Source organism: Clupea harengus, chromosome 4, assembly GCF_900700415.2.
Source record: "Clupea harengus chromosome 4, Ch_v2.0.2, whole genome shotgun sequence".
Classification (NCBI taxonomy): Eukaryota; Metazoa; Chordata; class Actinopteri; order Clupeiformes; family Clupeidae; genus Clupea; species Clupea harengus.
In genome coordinates, this window is record NC_045155.1 from 19362257 (window position 1) to 19386598 (window position 24342).

The 24342-nt window shown below is 46.5% G+C and overlaps 1 protein-coding gene across 8 annotated transcripts in view; it reads left to right on the forward strand.

The window, feature by feature from the left end:
- Positions 1-23997, forward strand: part of LOC105894207 (ankyrin repeat and SAM domain-containing protein 1A) — a 97720-nt gene extending 73723 nt beyond the window's left edge. For 5 of the 8 annotated variants that reach the window (XM_031566593.2, XM_031566591.2, XM_031566592.2 and 2 more), the window contains 10 exons: positions 7851-7949; positions 8753-8899; positions 9560-9667; positions 9868-10038; positions 11083-11220; positions 11599-11670; positions 12645-12731; positions 13257-13394; positions 15870-16052; positions 18921-19052. In XM_031566593.2, the coding sequence (XP_031422453.1) occupies positions 7851-7949; positions 8753-8899; positions 9560-9667; positions 9868-10038; positions 11083-11220; positions 11599-11670; positions 12645-12731; positions 13257-13394; positions 15870-16052; positions 18921-19037 (1260 nt within the window). In that variant the 3' untranslated portion in view covers positions 19038-19052. Of the gene's footprint in view, positions 1-7850; positions 7950-8752; positions 8900-9559; positions 9668-9867; positions 10039-11082; positions 11221-11598; positions 11671-12644; positions 12732-13256; positions 13395-15869; positions 16053-18920; positions 19053-20296; positions 21936-21989 lie in introns of those variants that run through there. The other 3 variants (XR_004163577.2, XM_031566594.1, XM_031566595.2) reach the window with 3 other exon arrangements.
- Positions 23998-24342: the final 345 nt, after the last annotated feature.

The window sequence follows — 24342 nt, forward strand, 5'->3', positions numbered from 1 at the left end:
CTAGAATAGGGGAAGAATTAAAAATTGCAGAGTTGATTATGGAAGGGAGGCGCTCTCCTCTGAGTGCCCACTCCAGCACCACAGTAGGCCAGTCGACTACAGGCACTGAATGGGGTGCTACATCAGAGACGGGAAGAAGAGGCCGGTCAAATACTCACAAACATTTTCTCCAGTTTCTTTACAGTTATATTAGTCAAACAGATGCAGTTGTATCTCTGTAGGGATCCTTTCCATGTTGTGAGACGAGCCTGTCAGTGGCGAAAACACTTTGACTTGCATGTTTGGTTCCATAGCATACCATTGTATAGCCGTTTTGCAGCTGCTGGATTTCGATCCCTACTAAGAATTTGGACCCAAAAAGATCTAAAAATAGGGCCCAGGTTGACAAATCCCAATTTCCTTTGAACTAAGCCTAGAATGGTACCAGTAACTCATGATAAAAAGATGTTGGCCCATCTGTATGCTGTTTCATAGGCAACAAAGAGATGCTATCAGTCCTGAAACAAGAAAGAGTGAGCCTTACATATGTCTGGATAGGGTGAGCACTGAGGTAGCAGGCAGAGGGGGAATTAGAATTATCTTCTTCTTCTTTTTTGGGGGGTGGGGTGATGGGGAGTTACCTACCTACCCATTTTTTTCTTTTTAGATTTGGATGTTGCAGCAAACAAACACATTTTTAAGGACGGCCTCTCTACCTCTCCCCCTTCTTCCTTCTCTCCCTTTCTCTTTTCCTTCTCTAAGACTTCCTCTCTCCCAGAGCCAATTCTCCACTCCATTCTCCACTCACTATTAAAGCACTCCGAGCTCCAGATAGCACTAATCCAAATTTCAGTAAGAACACAGACCGTTCGCTCCTACACATTTCTGTACTTCCGCAGCTCGAGGTGTAAACACTTAATCTTTTTCCGGTGAGACTGACGATCCAAGCGAGCGAAAGCATAGGCTCTGTGTTTGTGTGAAGTGTTATCAGTCCCCCGTGTCCTTTTTTTTTTTTTCACTCATCAGAATTCTAGCACATGTCTACTTCCCTGATAGCGCTTGCAGCAGTGCGCCGGGCACGCTCGGAGCTCTGCATTTTTAAAGCGCGGCTGCGGTTGCCCGCGCCCTCATCCTTATTTGCATGTCTCTGATTTCTTTTTTTCCCTGCGCTCTCGGTAGGTCATTCTGTTTGATGCAGGCTTTTGTTGAAATGGCGGGGAGTGTGTGTGATGAATGTGCTGTGGGTGATCCTCTCTGCTCATGCCCCTCTGCAGCGGGTGCCAAACCAGGTGTTTCAGCACATCTGTCGTACAACAGTGCACATACTGACTCTTACACCAGCTAATCTGGAGCGTCCTGGGTGTGCTTGGTGTTTTTTATTTTTGCACGTATGTGTGTGCACTGTATGTGTGTGCACTGTGTGTGTGCACTGTGTGTACTGTGTGTGTGTGTGTGTGTGTGTGTGTGTGTGTGTGTGTGTGTGTGTGTGTACTGTGTGTGTGCATTCATGTTTCTCTGTTTTTGTGTGTGTGTGTGCATGTGTTTTCGTGTGTGTGTGTGTGCATGCATGCATTTCTGTGTGTCTGTTGATGTGTGTGAGTGTGTGTGTGTGTGTGTGTGTGTGTGTGTCCACACCTTCCGGTGGTCGGTCTCTCGTTGTCATTAGGCAGGGAGATGATTTAGTCTTCCAGTTAATTACAGATGTATTTGCCAGTAGGATATAAGCTAGGAGGCAGCTGAATGACTTTGGCTCTAGGCTCTCCCCCACCAGCAGGTCCACTGCAAACACAGAGGGGTTTTTGTGTGTGTGTGTGTGTGTGTGTGTGTGTGTGTGTGTGTGTGTGTGTGTGTGTGTGTGTGTGTGTGTGCTTGCGTGAGTGTATGTGTTTGCTTTTGCGTGTGTGCACATGGGTATGCTTGTGTGTGTGTACTACCAAGTGTGTTTTTGTGTGTGTCTGTTTGTCACAATTACTCTGTACCCTTCCCTACATCTCTATCTGTCAATACTGCACTGCAATCACGTGTGTGTGCGTATGTGCGTTAATATGATTTGAATATACACGTGTGTGTGTGTGTGTGTGTGTGTGTATGTGTGTTTTATATGATTGAATATACACGTGTGTATCCCCGTGTGCCACCGTTCCATCCCCACGTCTCTCATCCGCTTCCTCCCCCTAATTGAGCTCTCGGGCCAGAGACGTGCAGAAGAGAGCGACGGCAAATTAAGAATTGAAGACGGCTCCTCGAGCGTCCTCGGGCGCAAGTGGCTTTTACATCCAGCAGCTGCTCAGATTTAGGGCCACTGACGTCACCCACTCATTCCCGCTCTCCATCTCCAGCGCTCGACGTGGTGCTGGTGGCGGCGTGGACGGGGAGGGGAGGGGAGGGGAGGGGAAGAAAGAGAAGAAGACTGACTCCATCTGTTAGGGGCAGTCTAATGTAGCGTGACCCTGTCGAAATTATCAAGAGCGTCTCCTAGCTGTGGGGGGGTTGATGAGCTTGGTGATTATTTGGGGCCCTTGCTCCGAAATCATTAATTAAAGCACTTTGTTTTCCATCCGAGTCGCACCGCACCGCACCGCTCCTCCTCCACCGTCCCCCAGGCTGTGATCAATATGATAGCAGTGATTGCTCTGTTGTTGGTGGTGGGCTGGCCAAGTGGAACCTTGTTAAAAGAAATGAGATGCATTCGCATCGACATAGTAAGGGGGGGAGATTACTCCAGGGAGGAGGGTGGGTGTTGGGGTCAGGGGCACGAGGTGCTGCTCCCCCCACGGGGTGATCACTCAGAGGATCATTATGGATCATGACAGTCAAACGGATGGATGGTCCTCGTCCAAATGTGCTGACTGAGACCTGACTGACCTGGATATTCAGGCCAGTCCAGTTCAACGTAGTTTCCCCCCTTTCATAGAAATGTTGGTGGTCACTGCATCCGTTAAAGCACTAAAATCTCAGCACGACAGTCGCAGGACAACTCTGGGATTTCTGTTTGCATATTCTAATACTGATTAAAATGCCCTCATGCCCTTGGCTGAAGGAAAATGTATAAGATATATATTTTTTATTATTACTTTAATTTTTTTGAGGCAACGTTTCCTTGAAGTCTGAGGTTGGAGGAAGTTGCCTGCACACGGCTGCTTAAGTAATGATTGCCCATAGAACGTCTTGGATTTCAATCAAGCAGCTCACTAGCTCTAGGGCTGGAATGAGCAGCACATCAAAAGAGTCACGGCAGAGCCCACCAAAACGTGCCTGGCCGGTGAAACACGAACCGTTACGGTCAAGGCTTTGCTCTTCCTCTGGTCTCTCACATAAAAGATATGAGGACTGAATGAAGAGAGGGAGAGGGAGAAAGAGAGGAAGACTTGTTTAATTTTGTGTGGGCTTTGAAAAGGTTAGCAGGCTGTGTGGATGACATGAAAGGCGACTTGTATAATTAATTTGGTCTGTGATGAAAGTCAGGAGGGCCAGTGCTGTGTGTGTGTGTGTGAGTGCGTGCGTGCGTGTGAGCAGTGGAACTTTAACCTTCTCATCAACACGAGAATGATTGAGGTGAAGGAGCTGATTCCATTACGCTCACTGACACATCGCCTTCACTGCTGTTTTTCACTTCGTCTCCCACTGTCTCAATCTTTCTGGCCATCTTCCACTTGTGTACTCTTTCTCTCCTCTCTGTCTTTTATAATGGGTTTTCTCTCTCTCCTTCTCTCACTCTTTCTCCTTCACTCTCGCTCTCTCCTTCTCTCTCTCTCTCTCTCTCTCCCTCACTGTGACCCTCACCCTCTCTCAGCACTAGCTCTCATTCACTGACCGACTTAGCAAACATCTTGTCTTCTACCAGAGCAGACAGAAAGCCCAGCGTGTGTGTGTGTGTGTGTGTGTGTGTGTGTGTGTGTGTGTGTGTGTGTGTGTGTGTGTGTGTGTGTGTGTGTGTGTGTGTGTGTGTGTGTGTGTGTGTGTGTGTGTGTGTGTTTAGGCCATGGAGCACAGAAGCAGGGGGACCAGCGTCCTAAAGACCTGTGGAGAACCAGGACCAGGAGACCTACATTCAAACCACTCGGCCCACACATGGACATAAGAGCAGTTTTAAAATGGCACCTACTGTATTTAGCAGGCTGTAGTGAAAAGGGCTACATGCCTTATTCCAATGTCTTATTTCCTCTGCTGACCCCATGGCTGTGGTGCCCATGTCTGACGCCTCGTGTTTCCAGCTGAGCATAGAAGTGTTGGGCAGAAACAAGCCCGTCTCCCCTGAGTGGTTGGTGTTTCAGAGGGCACGGATGCTGGTGTGATGTGTGATGTGTGTGTGTCAGAGAGAGACAGTGTTTGATGTCTCTGTCCTGGCTGCAGTTGATACTTTGTCGTGTGTTTGGTTATGGTCAGACACAAAAGCAAGAGTGAGCAACATTCAGTCTGACGTTCACCTTCTGAAGAAGCACATACTTGAGTGAATGCCTGGCGTTTGTGTGGCTCGCTCGTGGGCGCGGTGCATTGTCCTTGGCGTGAGCGCCCACCGTGCGGACACAGCATCTGTACGGTACCCCACTGGCGTCTTTCCCTCTTCGTCTAAAAGAGGGTGCCAAGCTACAAAATTGGCAACATTAGTCAAAGTGCATTAAAGTGATTTCCCCAGAGTTCTCGAATCACAGAGGCTAAACTCTCTCTGGCCCTCTCTCTTTCGCTGGCCCTTTCTCTCTCTCTCTCTCTCTCTCTCTCTCTCTCTCTCTCTCTTTTGTTCCCTTCATTTTGTACTCTTCTTATGCCTCACTCCCCCCCCGTTCTCTTTTTCTTAATGGACAGTGAATAGAAAATAGTAGATATTTTGTCAAGGGCAATGAATCAGGATTCTGCCTCTGTCTCAGTGACTGTGATGATAAGAGATAATAGGTAATTGCAGAAGGACTGTTTGTTCGTCTCTGTTAAGCAGACAGTTGGCCACTCCGTTAGCAGTCTGCACTTGGGTAATACTTTTGTGAACTCTCTCTTTCTCCCTCTCTCATTCTCGCTCGCTCTCATTCTCTCTCTCGCTCTTTCTCTCTTTCTCTTTCAGACAGTGTATCAGTGCATTATCTTTGATGAATGCCCCAGTATTTGTGCACCTCTCTATGGGCTCATGGGTATAATTCAGGGAAAGAGAGGTTACGGCAGAAAGATTATAGATTATTCATTGTAATCTCTGAAAAGTTTGCTAATGATCAATCAGTGCATTGAAACCCTTTGAATCCCTTACAATGCCAGTGTGTGTAATGGTTCGGAATCAGCGCTAACCCATCCTGTTCTAGACGGCAACCAAAGGCCATGTTGGGGTGTTTCTCTAGGACCCCCATCTGTTTTCTCCTCTTTTTCCATGTGTTCGATGGCTATTTTCTTTCTTTCATTTGTAGCTATCCAGCTAGTAGGAGCAGCCCTGACAAGCAATTGATCCCAAAAGAGTTTCTCTCTTTCTCCCTCTCTCCCGTTCTCTCTTTCTCTCTCTTTCTTTCTTTTATTCTTTCTTTTATTCTTTCTTTCTTTCTTTCTTTCTTTCTTTCTTTCTTTCTTTCTCTCTCTCTCTCTCTCTCTCTCTCTCTCTCTCTCTCTCTCTCTCTCTCTCTTTCTCACTCACTCACTCACTCACTCACACACATACACACTTGCCTATCTTTGCCTGTGCGCTGTGCTCAAAGGAGGAAATAGGATTATGTTCTCCACAGGCTCCTGCTAATGGTGCTTGTTGTCAGTGAATCAATCATCCCCGTTGGAAAGTAGAGCAGGTCAAGTTGATAGGAGCATTGTGTCTATTGGGTGACCACTGTTCTCTTTGTGACATTTAGCTACAGCCTCTGCTGTTTGGGCCAGTTACGGCAGACGATGAGCTTGGGTGTTCAGCATCAGCACTGTAGAAACAGAAAGATAGATCTCACTCATTCACTCCCTTTCTCTCTCGCTCTCTCTCTCTCTCTCTCTCTTTCTTTCTTTCTTTCTTTCTTTCTTTCTCTCTCTCTTTCCCCCAAGTTTGTGAGCTCAGCGCTGTTTGGACAATAAATGCTTCAGGCAGATTTAGTGTTGCCTCGTTTCCCTGGCTACTCCATAAATACATGCACATGCGCGCGCACACACACACACACACACACACACACACTGTACTGTACTGTACTGTACTGTACACGCACAGACATAAAAAGAAACAGGCAAGTCTACACACACAAGCACCAGTAGGGATGCGCACACAATGTCATACGTTCTTGTACACACACACGGAAAAACACACACAATCATTTCCATCCTGCCAAGGGAGATTAATGGAGAACACACACAGGAGCACATAAAAGCCAAAAGCTGTCACTCCAGAATGAGATATTAGAGGTATAAACAGAATGTTAGGCAGCTCCTTGTATTAGACTCTCATTCATTTTCATTTCACTCCTTTCTAAATCTCTCGCTCTCTCTCTCAATTTCTTCCTTCTCCCCCTCCCCCCATCTCCATCTCATGTTGTCACGCTCCCCGTGCCTCCCTGACTGTCCTCCCTCATAGCAGCTGGGAGAGGAGACATGACAGCGAGGAGAAAAGGAGGCCGTTATCAGGAGACACTCTTTCTGCTCTGTGTGACAGTCATGGGAGTGTGTGTGTGTGTGTGTGTGTGTGTGTGTGTGTGTGTGTGTGTGTGTGTGTACATTTGCCTGTATGTGGTTATTTATGTGCACTGATTGTGTGTGCGTGTGCGTGCGTGTGCGCACGTGTGTATGTGTTTGTGGACAAGCGCTCGTATCTGTGCACCCTTGTCTGATCATGTTGATGCCTAACCCCCCCGGCGTGACAAATCTCCAGCTACCTGCTGAGGTGTGCTATTGAGGTCATAATCCCCTCTCTCTCTTTCATCCTCCCCTTCTCCCTCTCCCTCTCTCTTTCCCTCCTTCTCTCCTTCCTGTATCACTCTCCAGTGCAGTAGCATCACATTAGTATCAGACCCTGTGCACTGTTAGTCTGACACTCCTCCTGGAGCCAGGCCACCCGCCACCCGTCCTGTCCGCCCCTCTCCTCCATCTTCCCCTCCTTTATCTGTGGAGTCTTTGGGGAGGCGTCATCATCTCTTTATGGCTCCGTGATAATTAGTAATCTGAGGAAAGCCTTGTAATTATTCTTTAATTTGATGGTCTGGCTAATGGCAGAAACTCTCCAGCAGTCTGATGAGTCCCACTGCCACAACACACACACCCGCGCACCCCTATGCAGTGTGTTTTCTGCATAGTGGTGGTCAATGACTCGTTAAAATCTCCACATACACATACATACACACTCAGGCCTCTCCAGTGGTCAGCCTTTTTTCCTGGTGGTTCCATAGATCTATAACATTGATCGTCCACCCATTGGTCCGTCCCCCCTGCACTGGTCTGTCCCCCATGGTTGTATTGTGGAGGAAAAACCCTGCCGGTCCTTCGATCGCCGCATGCCCCCATCTTCCTCCACCCTGCTCAGGCTCATATTTATGTTGGGTTTGAGATGGTTGAGATTCTAGTGTGTGGGGTAGGGGGGGGGGGGTTGTGGATGTGTTCTATCGTGGAAGAGAGGGGAGGGGGCACACTGGATGCCCCTCAGCAGGTGGATGGGATGTGGATCTGGTCCTCCAGAGTGTAATTACACCAGACTGATGGCGTGATAGAGGGCTGTAGGCTGGGGAACAGGGCTGGTGCCTCCAGTCTGGTGTCCTGTCACTGCAGCCACAGCAGGCCAGGAGGGGTCTCTGTAGAGAGAGCATTAACCAGCTGTGGTGGTCTCCATCTCTAATGGCCCTTTGTTCTGGGGAGATGGAACTGTTTCTCTCACATTGGGAATGTTGAGTCTTAAGTTCTTGTGTGTGTGTGTGTGTGTGTGTGTGTGTGTGTCACAGGGCAATAACGTGATGGAAGATCAGGACCTGCGGGAGATTGGCATCTCAGACCCGGGTCACAGGAGGAAGATCCTGCATGCAGCTCGCTCCCTGCCCAAGGTCTGTCTCTCCTCCCCCCCCTAACCTCCACACAGTACCCTTCCACCTTCCCCTCACACACCCCTAACCTCCACACAGTGCCCTTCCACCTTCCCCTCACACACCCCTAACCTCCACACAGTACCCTTCACCTCCCCCTCACACACCCCTAACCTCCACACAGTGCCCTTCACCTCCCCCTCACACACCCCTAACCTCCACACAGTACCCTTCCACCTCCCCTTCACACACCTCTTCAGTCTCAACCTCTTCAGGCTCCTCTTCTGTCAAACAACAGTGTTCCTCTCACAATGCCGCCATTACTAACTTGCTGCAGATTTATATTCCTAATTGCTACCCATGCACTAAATGTTGGTGTAAGACTTTGTTTGATCTGCTTCTAAAGCAAGCTGGACTGCAGGCAGGGCTTTTTAATAAGGGCTGTTTTTAATGTTTTTCCAGCTCTGTAATTTGGAGGTGGTTTGCAAATGAATTTACAAAGGGGTTTACTGTGTATACAAAAACCACTGTGACGTCTCTGCCACTAACACACCTCTTTCATCTATTCAGGCTGTAATTGTATTGTGTGTGTGTGTGTGTAAGACTCCTTTTATCATCTGTGTGTGTGCTCCTTTTTTCATCTGTGTGTGTGTGTGTGTGTGTGTGTACATGTGAGCATATGAATGTGTGTATGTGTGTGTGTGTGTGTGTGTGTGTGTGTTGTGGCAGTTTAGCGCATTCATTCACATGTCTGTGTTGCTTTTCTCCCCACCTCATTGCACAGACTCCATGTCCTCACCGCATTCCTCTCTGTCCCCCTGCAGGTGAAGCCTCTGGGCTGCGACGGCAGCACGTCTCTCTCGTCCTGGCTGGACACGCTGGGCCTGCAGGAGTACCTGCACAACTTCCTGTCCAGCGGCTACCGCTCCCTCGACTGCGTCAAGAACCTGTGGGAGCTGGAGATTGTCAATGTGAGCACAGGCCAAATCTGCCAAAATCTGTCACGGATCACCACACCAGATGAGAAAAAACAGATTAAGAAAAAAATAGATTAAAATGTCCCTCCTGGGGGAACCAGAGAGCAGACAAGTGGACGAGTAAAGGAACTGATTTGCACTGTGAAAGACCCTGCAGACAAATAAGGTTCTTTTTAAGAGGAGAAATGCTGGCAGAAATGTGGCCAGCCGTGTGAGACGACGATTGAGCTTTTTTTAGTGTTTGAGATGCGTGAGATTTGGCTTTTAAAGCTGCATCATTCACTGACACTGATAGAATTTTAAGAGATTTGTTCCATTTATAGACTTCTGCTGCAGCAGTGAGCTCTTCTCTGATTGGGGCTCTCCCTCCAATGATATTCACCATGATGTTCACTGTGATGATCTCATGTGCTCTCTACCAGTGTGTTTGTGTGAGATAACTGCTTAACTTGGTCTGCATTTGGATCATGCATTTTATTATGTACGTGCTGTGGATATTGTTTATGACCTGTTCTTTGTGTGTGTGTGTGTGTGTGTGTGTGTGTGTGTGTGTGTGTGTGTGTGTGTGTGTGTGTGTGTGTGTGTGTGTGTGTGTGTGTGTGTGTGTGTGTGTGTGTGTGTGTGTGTGTGTGTGTGTGTGTGTTTCTGGTGAAGGTGCTGAAGATCACGCTGCTGGGCCACAGGAAGCGTATTATCGCATCACTAGCGGAGCGACCCTACGAGGAGCCTCCTGTCAAACCCCCACGCCTCTCCCAGATCAGAGTACGTCCCTTTAAACCTCCCACACACACACGCGTATAGGAACACATACCAGACACATGCATTTGGATATGTATACTAACTAGATACTGCCACAATGTATGTGATGTTTCACATCAAAACATATTACACAGATTTGTTGTGTCATTCTATAATAGCATGTGGTCATACGTGTTCTGCGTTGTGTTGGTCTCTCCCGTCAGTGTCAGGATCTGATGTCACAGACCTCCTCCCCTCTCAGTCACATGGACTCCTACACGGGCCGCTCCATGGATCCGCTCCTGCCCCCGGGGGATTCTGGGAGAAGGCGAGGTGGGCCTGAGCCGGACTATGACATCGTGCAGCGGCCCCGCAGCGAGAGGCATTACTCTCACGTGAGTGGACGCCGATGGCCCAGACACACCCTCAGTACCTGGATCAGTACATTAGATGGGTCACTGGATCAGACCATTAGATGGGTCACTGGATCAGTACATTAGATGGGTCGCTGGATCAGTACATTAGATGGGTCACTGGATCAGTACATTAGATGGGTCACTGGATCAGTACATTAGATGGGTCACTGGATCAGTACATTAGATGGGTCACTGGATCAGTACATTAGATGGGTCACTGGATCAGTACATTAGATGAGAAGTGTCTAACAGTGTCTAACAGTGGGGGAGACAACGAAGTCCAACACCCACTGGTGGCAATGGTGGGTGGAGCGTCATGGAATGCACCTAACATTTTGAGACATCCATTAACGGTGTTACTGTCAAAATAGTGAAAACGAGACATTATTTAGCGATAGTTTAAGGCATAAGAAAGACTCATGTTTCAGTGACATTTTCATTGACAATAGCTAGATAGATATCACTATGCCATTAGGTCATCATTTTTATTAGCCAACTACTTCATAAACTTGGGGGCTTTTGTTAGTTTTGTTTGGCTACAGTTGCTAAGGAAAGAAAAATAATGCTTTTAACCCACAGCGCCATAAAAGTCGGATCAAATTGTAGAAAACTGTACGGATATGTGGATTCATGTGGGAAATGTGGAAAACCAATTCTGTGGTTCTGGCGCTCTAGAAATAGAACCTTGTTCTACGCTCTGGCAGATCTTGACACGCGTCAGATGCCGCCAGTGGGCATTGACCTTGATTGTTTGTTTTCTCTGTTTGAATCTCCTCTCCTCTCTTTTTCTCATCTTTTTTCTTTCACTCTGTCTGTCTCTCTCCTGTATCGAGTTCTCGACCCTTTGATTTCCCTGTTTGTTTATCTGTTATTTCTTCAAATCCAAACATCTTTCTCTCCTCTCTCTGTGTTACTGTCTCACATGTCCCCTATCTAATATTATTTTATCCCCCCTCTCTCTTTCTCTCTCTGTCTCTCTGTCTATCTATCTCTTCCCTCTTCTCTCTGTGGATCCTCCTTCAGGAGCGGTATGAGGAGCGGCACAGGGAGCCCCGTTTGACCTTACGACCCCCAAGCCTGGCTGCCCCGTATGCCCCTGTGCAGAACTGGCACCACCAGCCCGAGAAGCTCATCTTTGAGTCCTGCGGCTACGAGGCTAACGTGAGCACCAGCAACACTGACACACTGAACACTCCTTCAGACTCACACTGTTGTAGAGACGTGAGACTAAACCCCTCAGGCTGTGCTCCTGGAGGACTCACTTTCCCAGAAAGCACCAGTACCACCTCTATGCCTTCACTCCACATGGAGGCCTAGATATAGTTATATGTGACGTTTTATTGCTCATTTGGCATGTAATCATGGTGTGGAGGTGATGTTGACGCAGTGTAGATGCTCTACAGGTGCAAGGAAGTGCAGGGTCACATGGAGGTGACACAATGCCACTGCCAAATGTCCAGTGCACGGCTCTGAGGGTTCAGGGTTTTGTTCGTGTCTGTCTGTGTGACTGAACTCACTGGCTTCTCTCTCTGTTTCCAGTATCTGGGCTCCATGCTCATCAAAGACCTGCGGGGGACGGAGTCCACACAAGACGCCTGCTCTAAAATGAGGGTAGGTAGTCCGCCATCTTCACTGCTGGTCTGAGATCAGTGTGCTATCATGTTCATTTATGGCCATGTGTTTATACTGAGGTTGAAGGGAGGTTCTGACATCCAACAACTGTATTTGTGACAATTTGATGTCCATATAGATATATACGTGTTCATACAAACTAGTTGGCCATAGACATGCTGTTTACCAACACTCACACACTTCATGCAGTGGAAAGAAATACGCATCCCAGTCAGTAAGCACTCCAGCTGCTGAAAAGCCATTGGCATGTGCTGACTTAGCATGCCTCAGGGAGCCGTAGCCCGCTGCGGCTAATGAACAGCTTTGCTCATTTCCATTTAAACGGATAACCAAAGCTCCATTCAGACGATCACCGCGGGTAATCGATGCTGCAACAGAGCAGAGCAGGGCCACACCCTGCTGGGTACAGATGAGTCATGAGTCCCTCTACCCTACCCCCCACCCTCCCCCCACCCATTTCTCTTGGACGCAGAGGAGTGTAGGAGCAGAGGTTTCGATAAAGGATGCACACTCCCCCCCCCCCCCCCCCCCCCTCTTGTGTACTCTTATTCTCAGTGCGTACCTTTCAGCCAAATTCCATAAGGTTAAATGAATTCATCACCAGGGTTTTCACAGTGTTGCATTTTGAACAGTTATTGATTGCGATACAATACCGTGACTTGGGGGAAGATTCATCTCTGAGGCAGAGAGAGACAACGCTGCTGTTATCACTGCCACAGGGAGCCATTAGGAGATGAGGCATGGCAGAATCACGCTGTCTGTTCACTTCGCTGGTGCCAGGGCTCGGAAATATAACAAGCAAGGCAGCCAAGTTTAAGGTCACCCAACACGTGTTTCAGCGTTGTTGTCAAGTTCGTTGCTGTCGACACCTGCATGTAGGGCTGGGCTGGGCTAAGCTGAGCGAGGCTGGGCAGGGTTTTGATTGGGTGTGTGTGTGTTTTCATTTCCCTCAGAGGTCAACAGAGCAGCTGAGGAAGGTCCCCACCATCATCCTGTCCATCACCTACAAAGGGGTGAAGTTCATTGACGCGGCAAACAAGGTGGGTGCTACTGTCTTCGAGAAGTTTTGATCCTTAAAAAAATCCCTTTTACATGTAGCCTGCTGAGGTATAGAGTAAAACACCTCACCGTTCTACATCTGCTGTAGTTTAAATTATTGTATAATGATCAAATAATGTTGTGTGTACATCTGTGCATACTTTGAATTTCAAATCAAACTTACACTTACACACTTACACACACATATACACTCACTCACACACATATACACTCACTCACATACACACATTTTTACTCTCTCTCTATCTCTATCTCTATCTCTCTTTCTCTCTCTCGTTCATTCTTTCTTCTTATCTTTGTACCCTCTGTCAAACACAGACGGTGAGGTCATCCATCAGTACTGATACATTTACAGTCTTATAGGCTAACCTTTGCTGACAGTGGAAAGGCATCTCTCTTGTCCCTGCAGTAATACATTACTGCCATGGCTCTTTGTTTGTGCTCTGCCATTTGAGCAAGATGCACAGGTCTTGACAAAGCTTGCCCTTTTGTCTGTTCCGTTGCAGAACATTATCGCGGAACATGAGATAAGGAACATCTCCTGTGCGGCTCAAGATCCGGAGGACTTGTGTACCTTTGCTTACATCACCAAGGACCTGCAGACCAACCACCACTACTGCCACGTCTTCAGCACAGTAGACGTAGTAAGGACCACCATCACCCTTTCAGATATTCACCAAACAATACACAGGGTTCCCACGGTGATGTCAATCATGTACATCAAGTCATGGAATTTTAAAATCCCATTTTCCAGGCCAGGAAAAGAGAATTCATCTGAGGTTTTGGAAAAGTCATGAAATTCGATTTGGCAAACCAGGGGTGTAAGAGATATAGGACCCCTGGTTTGTGTATAGGATACATTTTATGGATTAATGCGGGTTACAAAACCTGATTGCTTCCTACTCCCATATAACAGTGGGAACAGAGAGTTCTCCGTGAAGCCTCAGTCTGAGCTCCGCCCTCCAAAGCCTTCGCCTCAGTGTGAAGGCACAGGAAATCTCATTTTGATTGTCACATCATGGTGATCAAATTGTTGTATTTCTAAGGAGGGCGTAATTATCAAAATCTGCTCTGGATTGTTCTGATGCAACGTGACGCAGTATGTCCCGTGTCATAACCTGTGGAACTAATTATCTTGAAAAATGCATATCCTGTGTTGGCACATCACATGGTCCCGTTTTTCTAAGGCAAGACAATGAGGCAAGATATGTCATTGTCTTTTGTTGAGACTATAAAACGTATTTGAAACCAGACCTCATGATCTCAGTCCCCATTAAGGTATCAAGGCCCCAAAAAATCCTTTTGCCACTGTGCTCTTGTGTCTTCTGTACAGATACGTTTTAGACTTGGATACATTTCCATGGCATTGACAGATACGATTTATAGCCAAGGATTTAACTCATCTCGTAATGCCTTTGCTTTGAAAATACTCTTGATTAGTCATACGCTGAGTTAAGATAGGGTAGCCCTGCCTTACTGCTTATGCAAGATATATGGCTTTAAAGAGGCCTATGCTAGCAAGTGAACCATGCATTTCTGTGGTCCTTTTCATCTCAGAATGTAGACATAACTAACCTATCAGAAAAGGAATGGGAAAGTTTGTCTCATTTTCATTCAATAATTAGACCCAGCCCGTGGACGCAATGTTGTGTGTGCGTAGGTTGTGAAAGGTCATGGAGATTTCATTAAGGGTCATCGAAAAGGTATGGAAAAGTTTCAGTAAGACCCACTGTTGGAAGCGATATGCTAGGATCTAATGGGTGTCATGAGATTTGAACCTAAATACTGCATGAGGAAAGAATTACAGGGGAAGGATGTATCACCCTGACTAGAGACTCCCTCTTGTAATAACACATTAAAACTTCAAGGCTATCTGCGACGTGATTTGTCTTTACTGATCACCCTCTCATAACTAACAGCCATCTTCGGGAGTCAAGAGAGACAGGAAAAGACTTGGAGAAGCTCTGGCTCAGACAGTGATAATGGTGTCACGTTTTTTTCTCCTCCCATGTGCTAAACTGTGATTTAACTCATTAGTTCCACTACAAATTCATTTTGTAATTCATTCATATATTTTCCGGCGCGATGCTCCTCCATGAACCAGTATTGTCAGGTCTACGCAGGAAGTACAGGTCTGAGTCACACAGATTTTGTGCATCTGTTTTGGCCTGATTCACAGTCACACCTACCAATATTATGGCAGGCTGGCTTCATAAAGATACCTTTTGGTTATTGTGGGTTGAGCTGGGACTGTCCTAAAGTGAGTTGGGCACAGGGGAAAGGTATATCAGGAAGGCTGTACATTAGGGAGGTGAGTGTACACAGCATATGAGATCCAGAAGTTTGTTTGTTTTGTAGCTTTAATCCAGCCACACACCCGCTAATCCGAAGTTGACAGGTGTCTTTATCCTGGAACGTCAGCGCAGGTTTTGCCACTTCTGCTTGAGATTCTGCTCCGTTTGTTTCCAGACAGAACGCCTGAATAAAGACCTGCGCGTCACACAGCAGGGTAGTCAGAACAGGTGCGCTGAGACGAGGGGATCGGGGAAGGAACAGCTTGCTGTCGCACGTTCTTCTCTTTCGCTTGACATTGATGCAGGAAGCAAGACGTTTCTTTTTTCTTTTTTTCCCTTTAAGAAACAAGGAGGGGGGAAAAGATGACTTGCAGTTCTATAGCTTCATCTTTTCTTTTTTCTTGTCCCCGAGTTCCCCTTCTCTCCAGGGCTCTGATAGCTACACACAGAGAACAGTTTATTGTATTTTCACCTTGGATTCACAACATTACGCACACGACCTTGGTTCTGTTTCATTTATAATGCTGTCTTAATTTATATGCAGTTGTAAGTGATCTTCAGGCTAAACTCATACTGAGAACCATTGTCTCCTCAGAGATCAAATTACTTATTATAAATATCATATGGAAATCAGATTAAACTCTCACTTGCGAGGGTCCTTGATGGGTAATGGATGGAATAGATTTAGGCCCTCTGCAAAAAAGATGAGATAAATATATATCAGATGTAACCAGATCTATGACTGGAAGTGTCTGAGTGAGAATGTTGCCTCTTCCCCCAGCCTCCCATCTCTCACCACTGATCTTGTCCCTCCTTCTTTGGCAGAACCTGACCTATGAGATCATCCTGACCCTGGGACAGGCGTTCGAGGTGGCCTATCAGCTCGCACTGCAGGCTCAGAGGACCAAAAAGCAGCAGGGCATGCCTGGAGGTCTGGGGTCGGAGGTCATCGAGACGAAGACCAGCCGGCCGGTGCCCAAACCAAGGGGGGGCCCGAGGAAGTCAGGGGTGAGTGTCACACACATCCGAATATGAGTGTGTCAGACAAGCCTACAGACCCTCTGACACACACTGAATGCCTCAAGCAGATGAGATTCACAGAGTGCAAGCCTACATATGAAAAGATTGAATGAGTTCCATTACCAGACCCTTGTAGGGTATCAGATGTGTGTTGCAGCCATAACCCTGTTAATAGGTCATTAAGGTAGCTTTCTCAGTTACAATGTAATTACAAAAGACAACTCTCTGCCTGTTCAGCACACACACACACACACACACACACACACACACACACAGTCACACACACAACACTCTTTCACAGTCACTCTTTGTCTCTCCTTTCTGTCTCTCTCTCTCTCTAGCCTGCAACCAGTCAATTAGCTATAGATTTGCAAACCTGTGATCTGAATAATGTTTGAAATGATGTATTCAGTGATTAGCCTTTCAGGGCCAACCATTCAGGAAGCTCAATACATTTCCGCTGTGAGCGCAGGTACCTTCAGGGCTGCTTTCACCGCACTGCTCCAGTCGGAGATTTTGTTTCCTATTCAGCATAAATTTGGAGCAACTCTGCTGCTCTTCGTGTACCAGAAGAACTAATTGGGAGTATAGGAACATGGTTCCAAACAAACGAAACTCTGGTTCACGCTCTGGAAAAAAACAATGGATAACATTAATATGGAAACCTAATGCATAATTATTAGCTTTGACATGTTTATGACTTTTAAAAGCTAAAAAGGTTAAAAACTTTTCCTGTAAACTAGGATCTCTACCTGTATGTATCCAACAAGCTCCAGAAATGTAGTTCATATCTCCCCTGTGGAAGTGCTTTCATATCCAGTCAGCCATGGTAGAGCTGTTAATGTCTACGGTGTCAGATGGGCCATGGGTAGAGCTGTTAATGTCTATGGTGTCATGGTGTTTCATATCCAGTCAGATGGGCCATGGGTAGAGCTGTAAATGTCTATGGTGTCATGATCTTTCATATCCAGTCAGATGGGCCATGGGTAGAGCTGTTAACGTCTATGGATTCAGATGGGCCATGGGTAGAGCTGTTAATGTCTATGGTGTCATGATCTTTCATATCCAGTCAGATGGGCCATGGGTAGAGCTGTTAACGTCTATGGATTCAGATGGGCCATGGGTAGAGCTGTTAATGTCTATGGTGTCATGATCTTTCATATCCAGTCAGATGGGCCATGGGTAGAGCTGTTAACGTCTATGGATTCAGATGGGCCATGGGTAGAGCTGTTAATGTCTATGGTGTCATGGTGTTTCAGCTCAGTGCATCCATTTTCTGTTCTCCACTTTCCACGTGCTGTTTATATCTCTGTTTCTGATCACTCTTTACCTTCTATGTTTTTCTCTGTCTCTCGCTCTTTCTCTTTGTTAATGGGACTTTATGTCTCGGTTCTTTCTTACCCCCACCTCAACTTGTCTGCTGTCTCTTTCACTCTATCTTTTCATATCTTTCTTTCTTTCCCTGCATCTCTCACTCTCTCACACTGTCTCTGTCTCTCCTGCTGTACTCCCTCTCTCTTTCGCCCTCTCTCACTCACTCACTCACTCACTCACTCTCTTTCTCCCTCCCTCTCACTCTCTCACTTATTCTCTCTCTCTCCCTCTCTCTCCTCTCTCTCTCCCTCTCTCGCTCTCTCTGTTGTGTGGTCTCTGTCTCCGTCTCTCAGGGCTCTCCTCTGCTGGACAGCCGCTGCTGTTACTGTCACACGTGCACCACCCACCGGCCCTCCTTCCTCCCGCTGCACTCTAGCAGTCCTGCTGTCCAGGTGTCCGTCCAGCTCTCTGTCTGTCTGTCTCTCCATCCATCCCTCACTCCCTTTATCTCTTTTTTTTATCTCTCTCTCTCTCTCTCTGTCGCTCCCTCTATTTGTCTCTCTTCTGTTTCTCTCACTTTACCATCACCCTGTCACATTTAGTTGTGTGCTACTCATCAAGTTCTCTCCATGCAACCCAAAGCCATCCCTCATGCTGTCCTGTTGACACCCTCTGTCTGCTCTCTGCTGGTCTTTTCTCTTCATTTGGCTGACACTCTGACTCCAGTGTTCAATTCCAATTCCACTGAGACATCTTCTAGAGTGTTCCGAGACACCAGAAGCATAATGGTGTTGGCTGCTGCACTGCATGTGTTTGTGTGTGTGAGTGTGTGATTCCTGTGGGATTGGAGGGACCTCTAGTGGCTTGGCTTGATGTTGTTGGCTAAGTCTAAGTCTTGGTTGCTTTCCTCTGTTCCATAGTAGTGGGTACAATCAAATGAACAGGCTTGCTTTGTTCAAGATGTAAAGAAGGCGTTCTTGAGTCTGTCAGCAATTACATTTTGATACCAAAATCATTTTTTAATGCAGAATTGGCACTATCCCATTTAAAATAACACATAGTTATGAAATAGCTGAAATAGCATACACCTTGACACAATGAGTTAAATATTTTTCATTTGGCAACAATTGCAGGAGTGTGGATCAGCTGTTTGACGGTCTTTAATAAGAGATGCAAAGAGTACTTCAGGAACCCTACTGTACCTCCAAACCATTCATCCTCTCTAACTTAATAATATTATTATTATTATTACTATTATTATTTTAATAAATAATATTATTTCACTGACAAGTCACTCCGCTTTAAGCAAAACAAACTGATTCTGATTCAAGTCTAGAGACTACAGTGGCAGCAAAGAGCTAGACTAGAGACACTAGACTAGTGTTAGTGGTAGGTAGTTTGTTAGTTTCTTTAGGTGCTCTCTGTTCTGTTTTTGTTTTTTGTGTTTCCATTGTTTTTATCCCCGCTGTACAGACACAAACCCTGATAACCATCCTGCCTGTCCTGTCCTATACTGATGTTGTGATCTCCCCCACCCCCCAGGTGGACCCTGTGGAGCTGGAGGCCGACTCCCAGTCCCAGGGCAGCGCCACGTGGCTGGTGGACCCCAAGGACTCCAAGCGCACCATCAGCACCAAGTACGAGACCACCATATTCTGAGTGGGGCACTTCCTTCTCTCTCCCTCCACCCCTCCGCTTCTCCTGCCTCCACCCTTGATGCCCCCCCCACTCCAACCCCAACCCTTCAGCTCTGTGCCTTCTCACTGTGACTCAGTGCCCCCCCCCCCCCCCCCTGTCAAAATGGACCTCTTTTCCTTCTTCCTCCTCCTCCTCCTCTTCCTCCTCTCCATCTCTCACCCACTGGCTCCTAACACTGACTGCTGGACCCCTGCAGTATGACATTCGCCCGCGCTCTCTCTCTCTCTCCCCCTCCCCCCCCCCCCCTCTCTCTCTCTCTCTCTCTCTCTCTCTCTCTCTCTCTCTCTCTCTCTCTCTCTCCCACCCTCTTTGCTCCTGTTTGTGCTCTTGGTTCAGCTCGGTTCTACTCAGTTCCGCTTGGTTCTGCCTCTTCCTCTGCCTGGTTCTGTTTCCACCTCTCCTGGCTGCTTCTCTTTAGAACCCACAGCAGCCACCATTGTTCAACTAACCGGACTCCACCTGTGCCCCCCCCCCCGTCCCCATCTTCCCCCCTCTGCCAACCTCTAACACTGGCTGCCATAGAAACAAGCCCCTTATTGCAATCAGAAGCTACACGCGGAGGGGGGGCTTTGACTCTAACTTGTTCTTTATTTGGGAGTTTCCTGTATGGATTTCTATACCTTATCATATACAAACGGAAGTAGGTGTTTGTATCCAGGTAGCATACATTTGCTTGCCTCCAGTCTGTCTCCCCTCTCCCTCCGTCACTGAGCTTGGCTACGCTCGTCTGCTCGCATCAGCATGAAGTCATGAGCCGCTTCTCCCGGCTCCAGAGGCAGAATCTGACGCATCCAATCCCATTGGGAGGCCTGGCCATTCCCACTAGCCTGGCATATGTTTTTCAAAACATGCTCTCAACCCTCTGAACGTTGATTGATCAATTACCAAAGTACCCTAAAGTTGCGCTAGGAACTGTAGTGGAGGCTAGACAAGCACTCTTGCACTGAATGAAACGGCGAACCTCCCTAATGCCTTTTTCCACTCGTCCACTTAACCAATCCTCCTACCTACCTACCCACCCACCCTGCATCATCTAACAGTCAGCCACAGTCATCCTGTTCCCCTACCAAACGTTGTAGCAGTCCTCTTGCTCCTCTGTGCTACCTAAAGAGAAATTGCCTCTCCCTTTTTCTGTGTTTTAGAAAATAAACACTTGTCTCGGTTTTTTTAGTGATGCAATCTTGTTTGTCCCCTTCTGGTGCTTTTCCTGTCTATGCCAGGCATCGGCCACTGTGAGGCGCTCTGCTCTTCAACCACCAATTTTCCTCCTTCTGTCTGAACTCTTGGGGTCTGAAGGGTCATGACGAGCTTGAAACAAACAACAACAAAAAGAGACCAAAAGGAGAAAAAGGGAAAAAAAAATACTACGGATTAATGGAATGGGATGAAACATAAACAACCAAGGAAAACAGATGGAGAAAAAAAAAATGCTCAAAAAAAGTTTTCTTGATTTTTAGATGATTTTTTGGAGATCAGTTATTTTTTTTGAAAATGACTTTCGGTCGCCTCTGTGGAATCTAATGATGGGATGGGAGTCTCCCTAATGCTCCCATTGTCTCACGCTGCGCTCAGCAAATTAACACTACCTGGGTCTCGGCTGTGAGAACCCAACCTAACGCCTCTGTGTGTGACTGTGTGTTTGAAGGGAGTCTCCTGAGGTACTCTGGGGACTCTCTCTAACCCCCCCAGAGGGTGGATGAAGACTGATGGGGTGGGGGTGGGGGTGGGGGGTGAGCTCACTGCTCATCTCTTTGACTTGACTGCGTGTGCAACTCTTTGTTACTCTGCCAAACGGAGAGCTTGGCTTTAGCACTGTGATGAGTCGGGTTTTTCAGGAGGATCTCAAGTAGCCAACTGGGCCTCAGGAGAAGCGGTGTTGACCCAGATAGCAGCCGGCCCAGGTTCTGAGCTGAGCAGGTTCTGGCGGAGATCTCCCGGGCATCGGATCTGGGCCAGAGTCGGCTGTCGTCTGCAAGGTGTGCGGATTTGCTCAAGGGCACTGGGGTGGAATGCACTTGAAATTTGTAGCATTTTTTAAATCACTGTTCCTGCTGTCTCAGTGTTTAAATACTCTGTGCATTTGCAAATACTGGCTCTGTAAACAAATTTAAATTGCATTTTGAACCTGAAAAAAAAAACACTGGTTGAGGATTTGGATCACAACAGTACTGAGTAGGTCAGATAGCACCTTCTTAGCTAAACTAGCTAACAGTCTGTGGCTACATCCAGTTGCACCTGACATTACTGCTCTATGATACCAAGCCAAAGTCCACCCACTAACTAGAGAAAACTAGCTTTGCTAACTAGCGAGCTAGCATTTCGGCATTCACAGGCTTATGTGGATGGATATGTATCATGGCTCAGTAACTAGGGTTTCAGAACATGTCAGATGTAGCATTCAGAACTAGCATTTACATGTACCTAAGAAGGGCCTCATACTTCTTCCCCTGTTTTAAAATGAGCGAGACAGTCCGATCTGCAGAGCCAAGCCTTAATGAGTTTCAGTACACGTGTAGTAATCAGTCATTTGTGGGTGCTTCAGACGTTTTCATTTGTGCATGTAGCCAAATTATGCACACAGTTTGTCCAAGTTTGTCCAAGATGAAATCATCAAACTTCCTCTGTTCCATTCCAAACAACATGTGATCTACCTAGTTAGTCAATATCAACGACTGTTAAAGCATTCTGACCCAAGCACCTCCTCTCCTGCTCTCCGTTTCAGTTTCTTTTCACTTGAACCTTTTCACCATGTTCTCTTTTCTCCCTCCTGGTAACATCTCACTTTCCTTTTTAATCCATGTACATTTCTTTTTGCGTTGGTTCTCATTGTTGTTTTATAATCATGATTTTGTATTATTTGAACCCCCAATTTTGTGTGTGTGTGTGTGTGTGTGTGTGTGTCTTCCCCCATAGCTGAAGCTGTGTTGGTGTGTGAGAGGTGAACAGTCGGCGTGTTGGTGAGGGTTGTCAGGGTGGGGGTTGGTTTTGATGTCAGTAGGGAAACCAAAATACCCCTGTGCTCCACCAACACCTCCTCCACCTCACCAGCTGTCTCCAGCAGTAAACGGCATTAGAATACAAACACTGACACGGGTGGAGTCAATCCCTCCATCCATCTCCCCTCCGAGCTCCATCCTCCCCCACCACACCCCACCCAGCCACGGGGAATCAAACTGAAAACTAAGGAAGGAGCGAGCAGCTGCCACGTTAGTTACCCAGAATCCTCAGGGTCAGGCTCATCCACACGCATGAACACCAACTCCAGCTGAGCACCACCCCTGGGACCCAGTGGCACGACTCTCAGCTCTCACCACCATCATGTGACCTCATCCCATCACTGGCATGTTCATCTCACCCTCAGCATTCACTGGAGAATGGACACAAGCACTCTCCCCTCTGGCTCTCTCTGTGTGTGTGATCACACAGAGATGTGGGAAACACCCCATGCCACCAGGGGGCAGTATGACCGAGTGCCTTGGTTCATATTAGATGTTCTGGGCATTCCTTCCAAGCCAATGTGAATCGATCAAAAAACATACTTGTTTTGTTTGTTTCAATGTTTAAACAAAATGCAGCTCTACCTAAGCATAGAGAACTTTTTTGTCCTTGTAGCAATGATCCATCACAGGTTATATAAAACGCAGAATTACTGTTTGCCCTCCCAGGGTGATACCCAGGTGATGGTTGTGGTGAAGACATACTGTGCATTGTTTGGTCCACACCACATGAAATGTGTCCATGTTTGTTCTGAGGGCAATTATTGAAAGAAATGTACAATGTTCATGCCTGTGAATTGACATAGAATTGCTGCCCTGTCTAAATATCTGTGCAATACTGGGCTGGTATTCACAATTAGAAGTAGCACTACCATGCTGCAACCGCACCTACTCCAGTGATAAAACCCCTGCCAGAGTTAATTTGTTCACGGATCATCATTCAAGACCATGGTACATCAGGCCCACATTGTATGCCCATTTCTATGGTTCAAATGGTAGTGTTTTCTTCTAGACATATGTAATTGTGTTATAAACTGTGATCCCAAATTGAGTAACGGTTCTTTTTGCTTTCTGAGACCAGTTGACATCACTGATCATCACTTCCTGACTGGATGCGTTTTGGCTTTTTTTGTAATTATGAGGTAGCAGAGCTTTTAAGTAATGAACGGACGATCAAGCTTTTATTTCTAGATTTGTCATGGTTTAGTGGGTTACTCGTCCAGAGGCCAGGTGTCAGTCCGATGACATGGGGAATTTAAAAAAGGAAAGAAAACAAAACAAAAATGAAAACGAACCGAGTTTTGGAAAAGTCCATGCAAATATATTTCATGAAAAGCAGTATGAACAGTTCTGAGCGAGACTCTTATGATAGCCTCTCTCGTGGTACGGATGTCTGCGGTACAACCAATTCAACCCGTGTTGTGACGCAAAGTTTGCGTACGCCCTACGACGTAGGGCCTATGTGGTTCTGATCTGGGGGTTTGCACCTTGGCTTATCGCCATAGCAACTTCAATGGGACTGATAAGATTTGATGACAATGATGATGATGTATGATGAAAAACATATGCTAATGGGATTGTAAAATAGCCTCAAGCGATCTGTATTTTGATACTTGAATGATTCTGATTTTATAGATATCTATATATATGTATATGTATGTATGTACTGTATGTACAGTCTGTAATGTTTTTTTGCCATTTGTCACGAGCCGAGGGAGGACAAAGTCTTTTTAATGCGCAACATATCATGATAGCTAATTATTAACATCCGACTGAGAGTACCTTATACACTCTAGTGGACCTCACTACAGGAACTGAGAAAAGAAAAGTAAAAAAAATGTAAATAATCTTGGGCTTCCAGTCTTTTTTATGATTATTATTTTTCATAATTGTACAACTAATAAATGAAGAAATACCATCTATAATGCCTCGTGTCAGTGTGGTGTGCTTTGGAATGGACATAGAAAATGTGTTGTCTACAATAAATGAAACAAATGTATGTACATTTGGTGAGGTTCACAGTGCACTACTGGCCCACTCCAATGAGCACAGCATCACAACAATATTTTGTGTGTGTTTGTGGAGTTCCTTTCAAGCTACTGCATAGCAGAGGCCTATAATCTGGGCTTTGGTTGGTTTTACATGGATCACTGATATATACACTTAAGATAAAGGCATTACATTAATATGAGCATTACAATCAGCTCAACTGTTTGGATGCAGCATTTTGACATCAGACAGAATACCACTGTTTTGTTCCCCTCATTCAG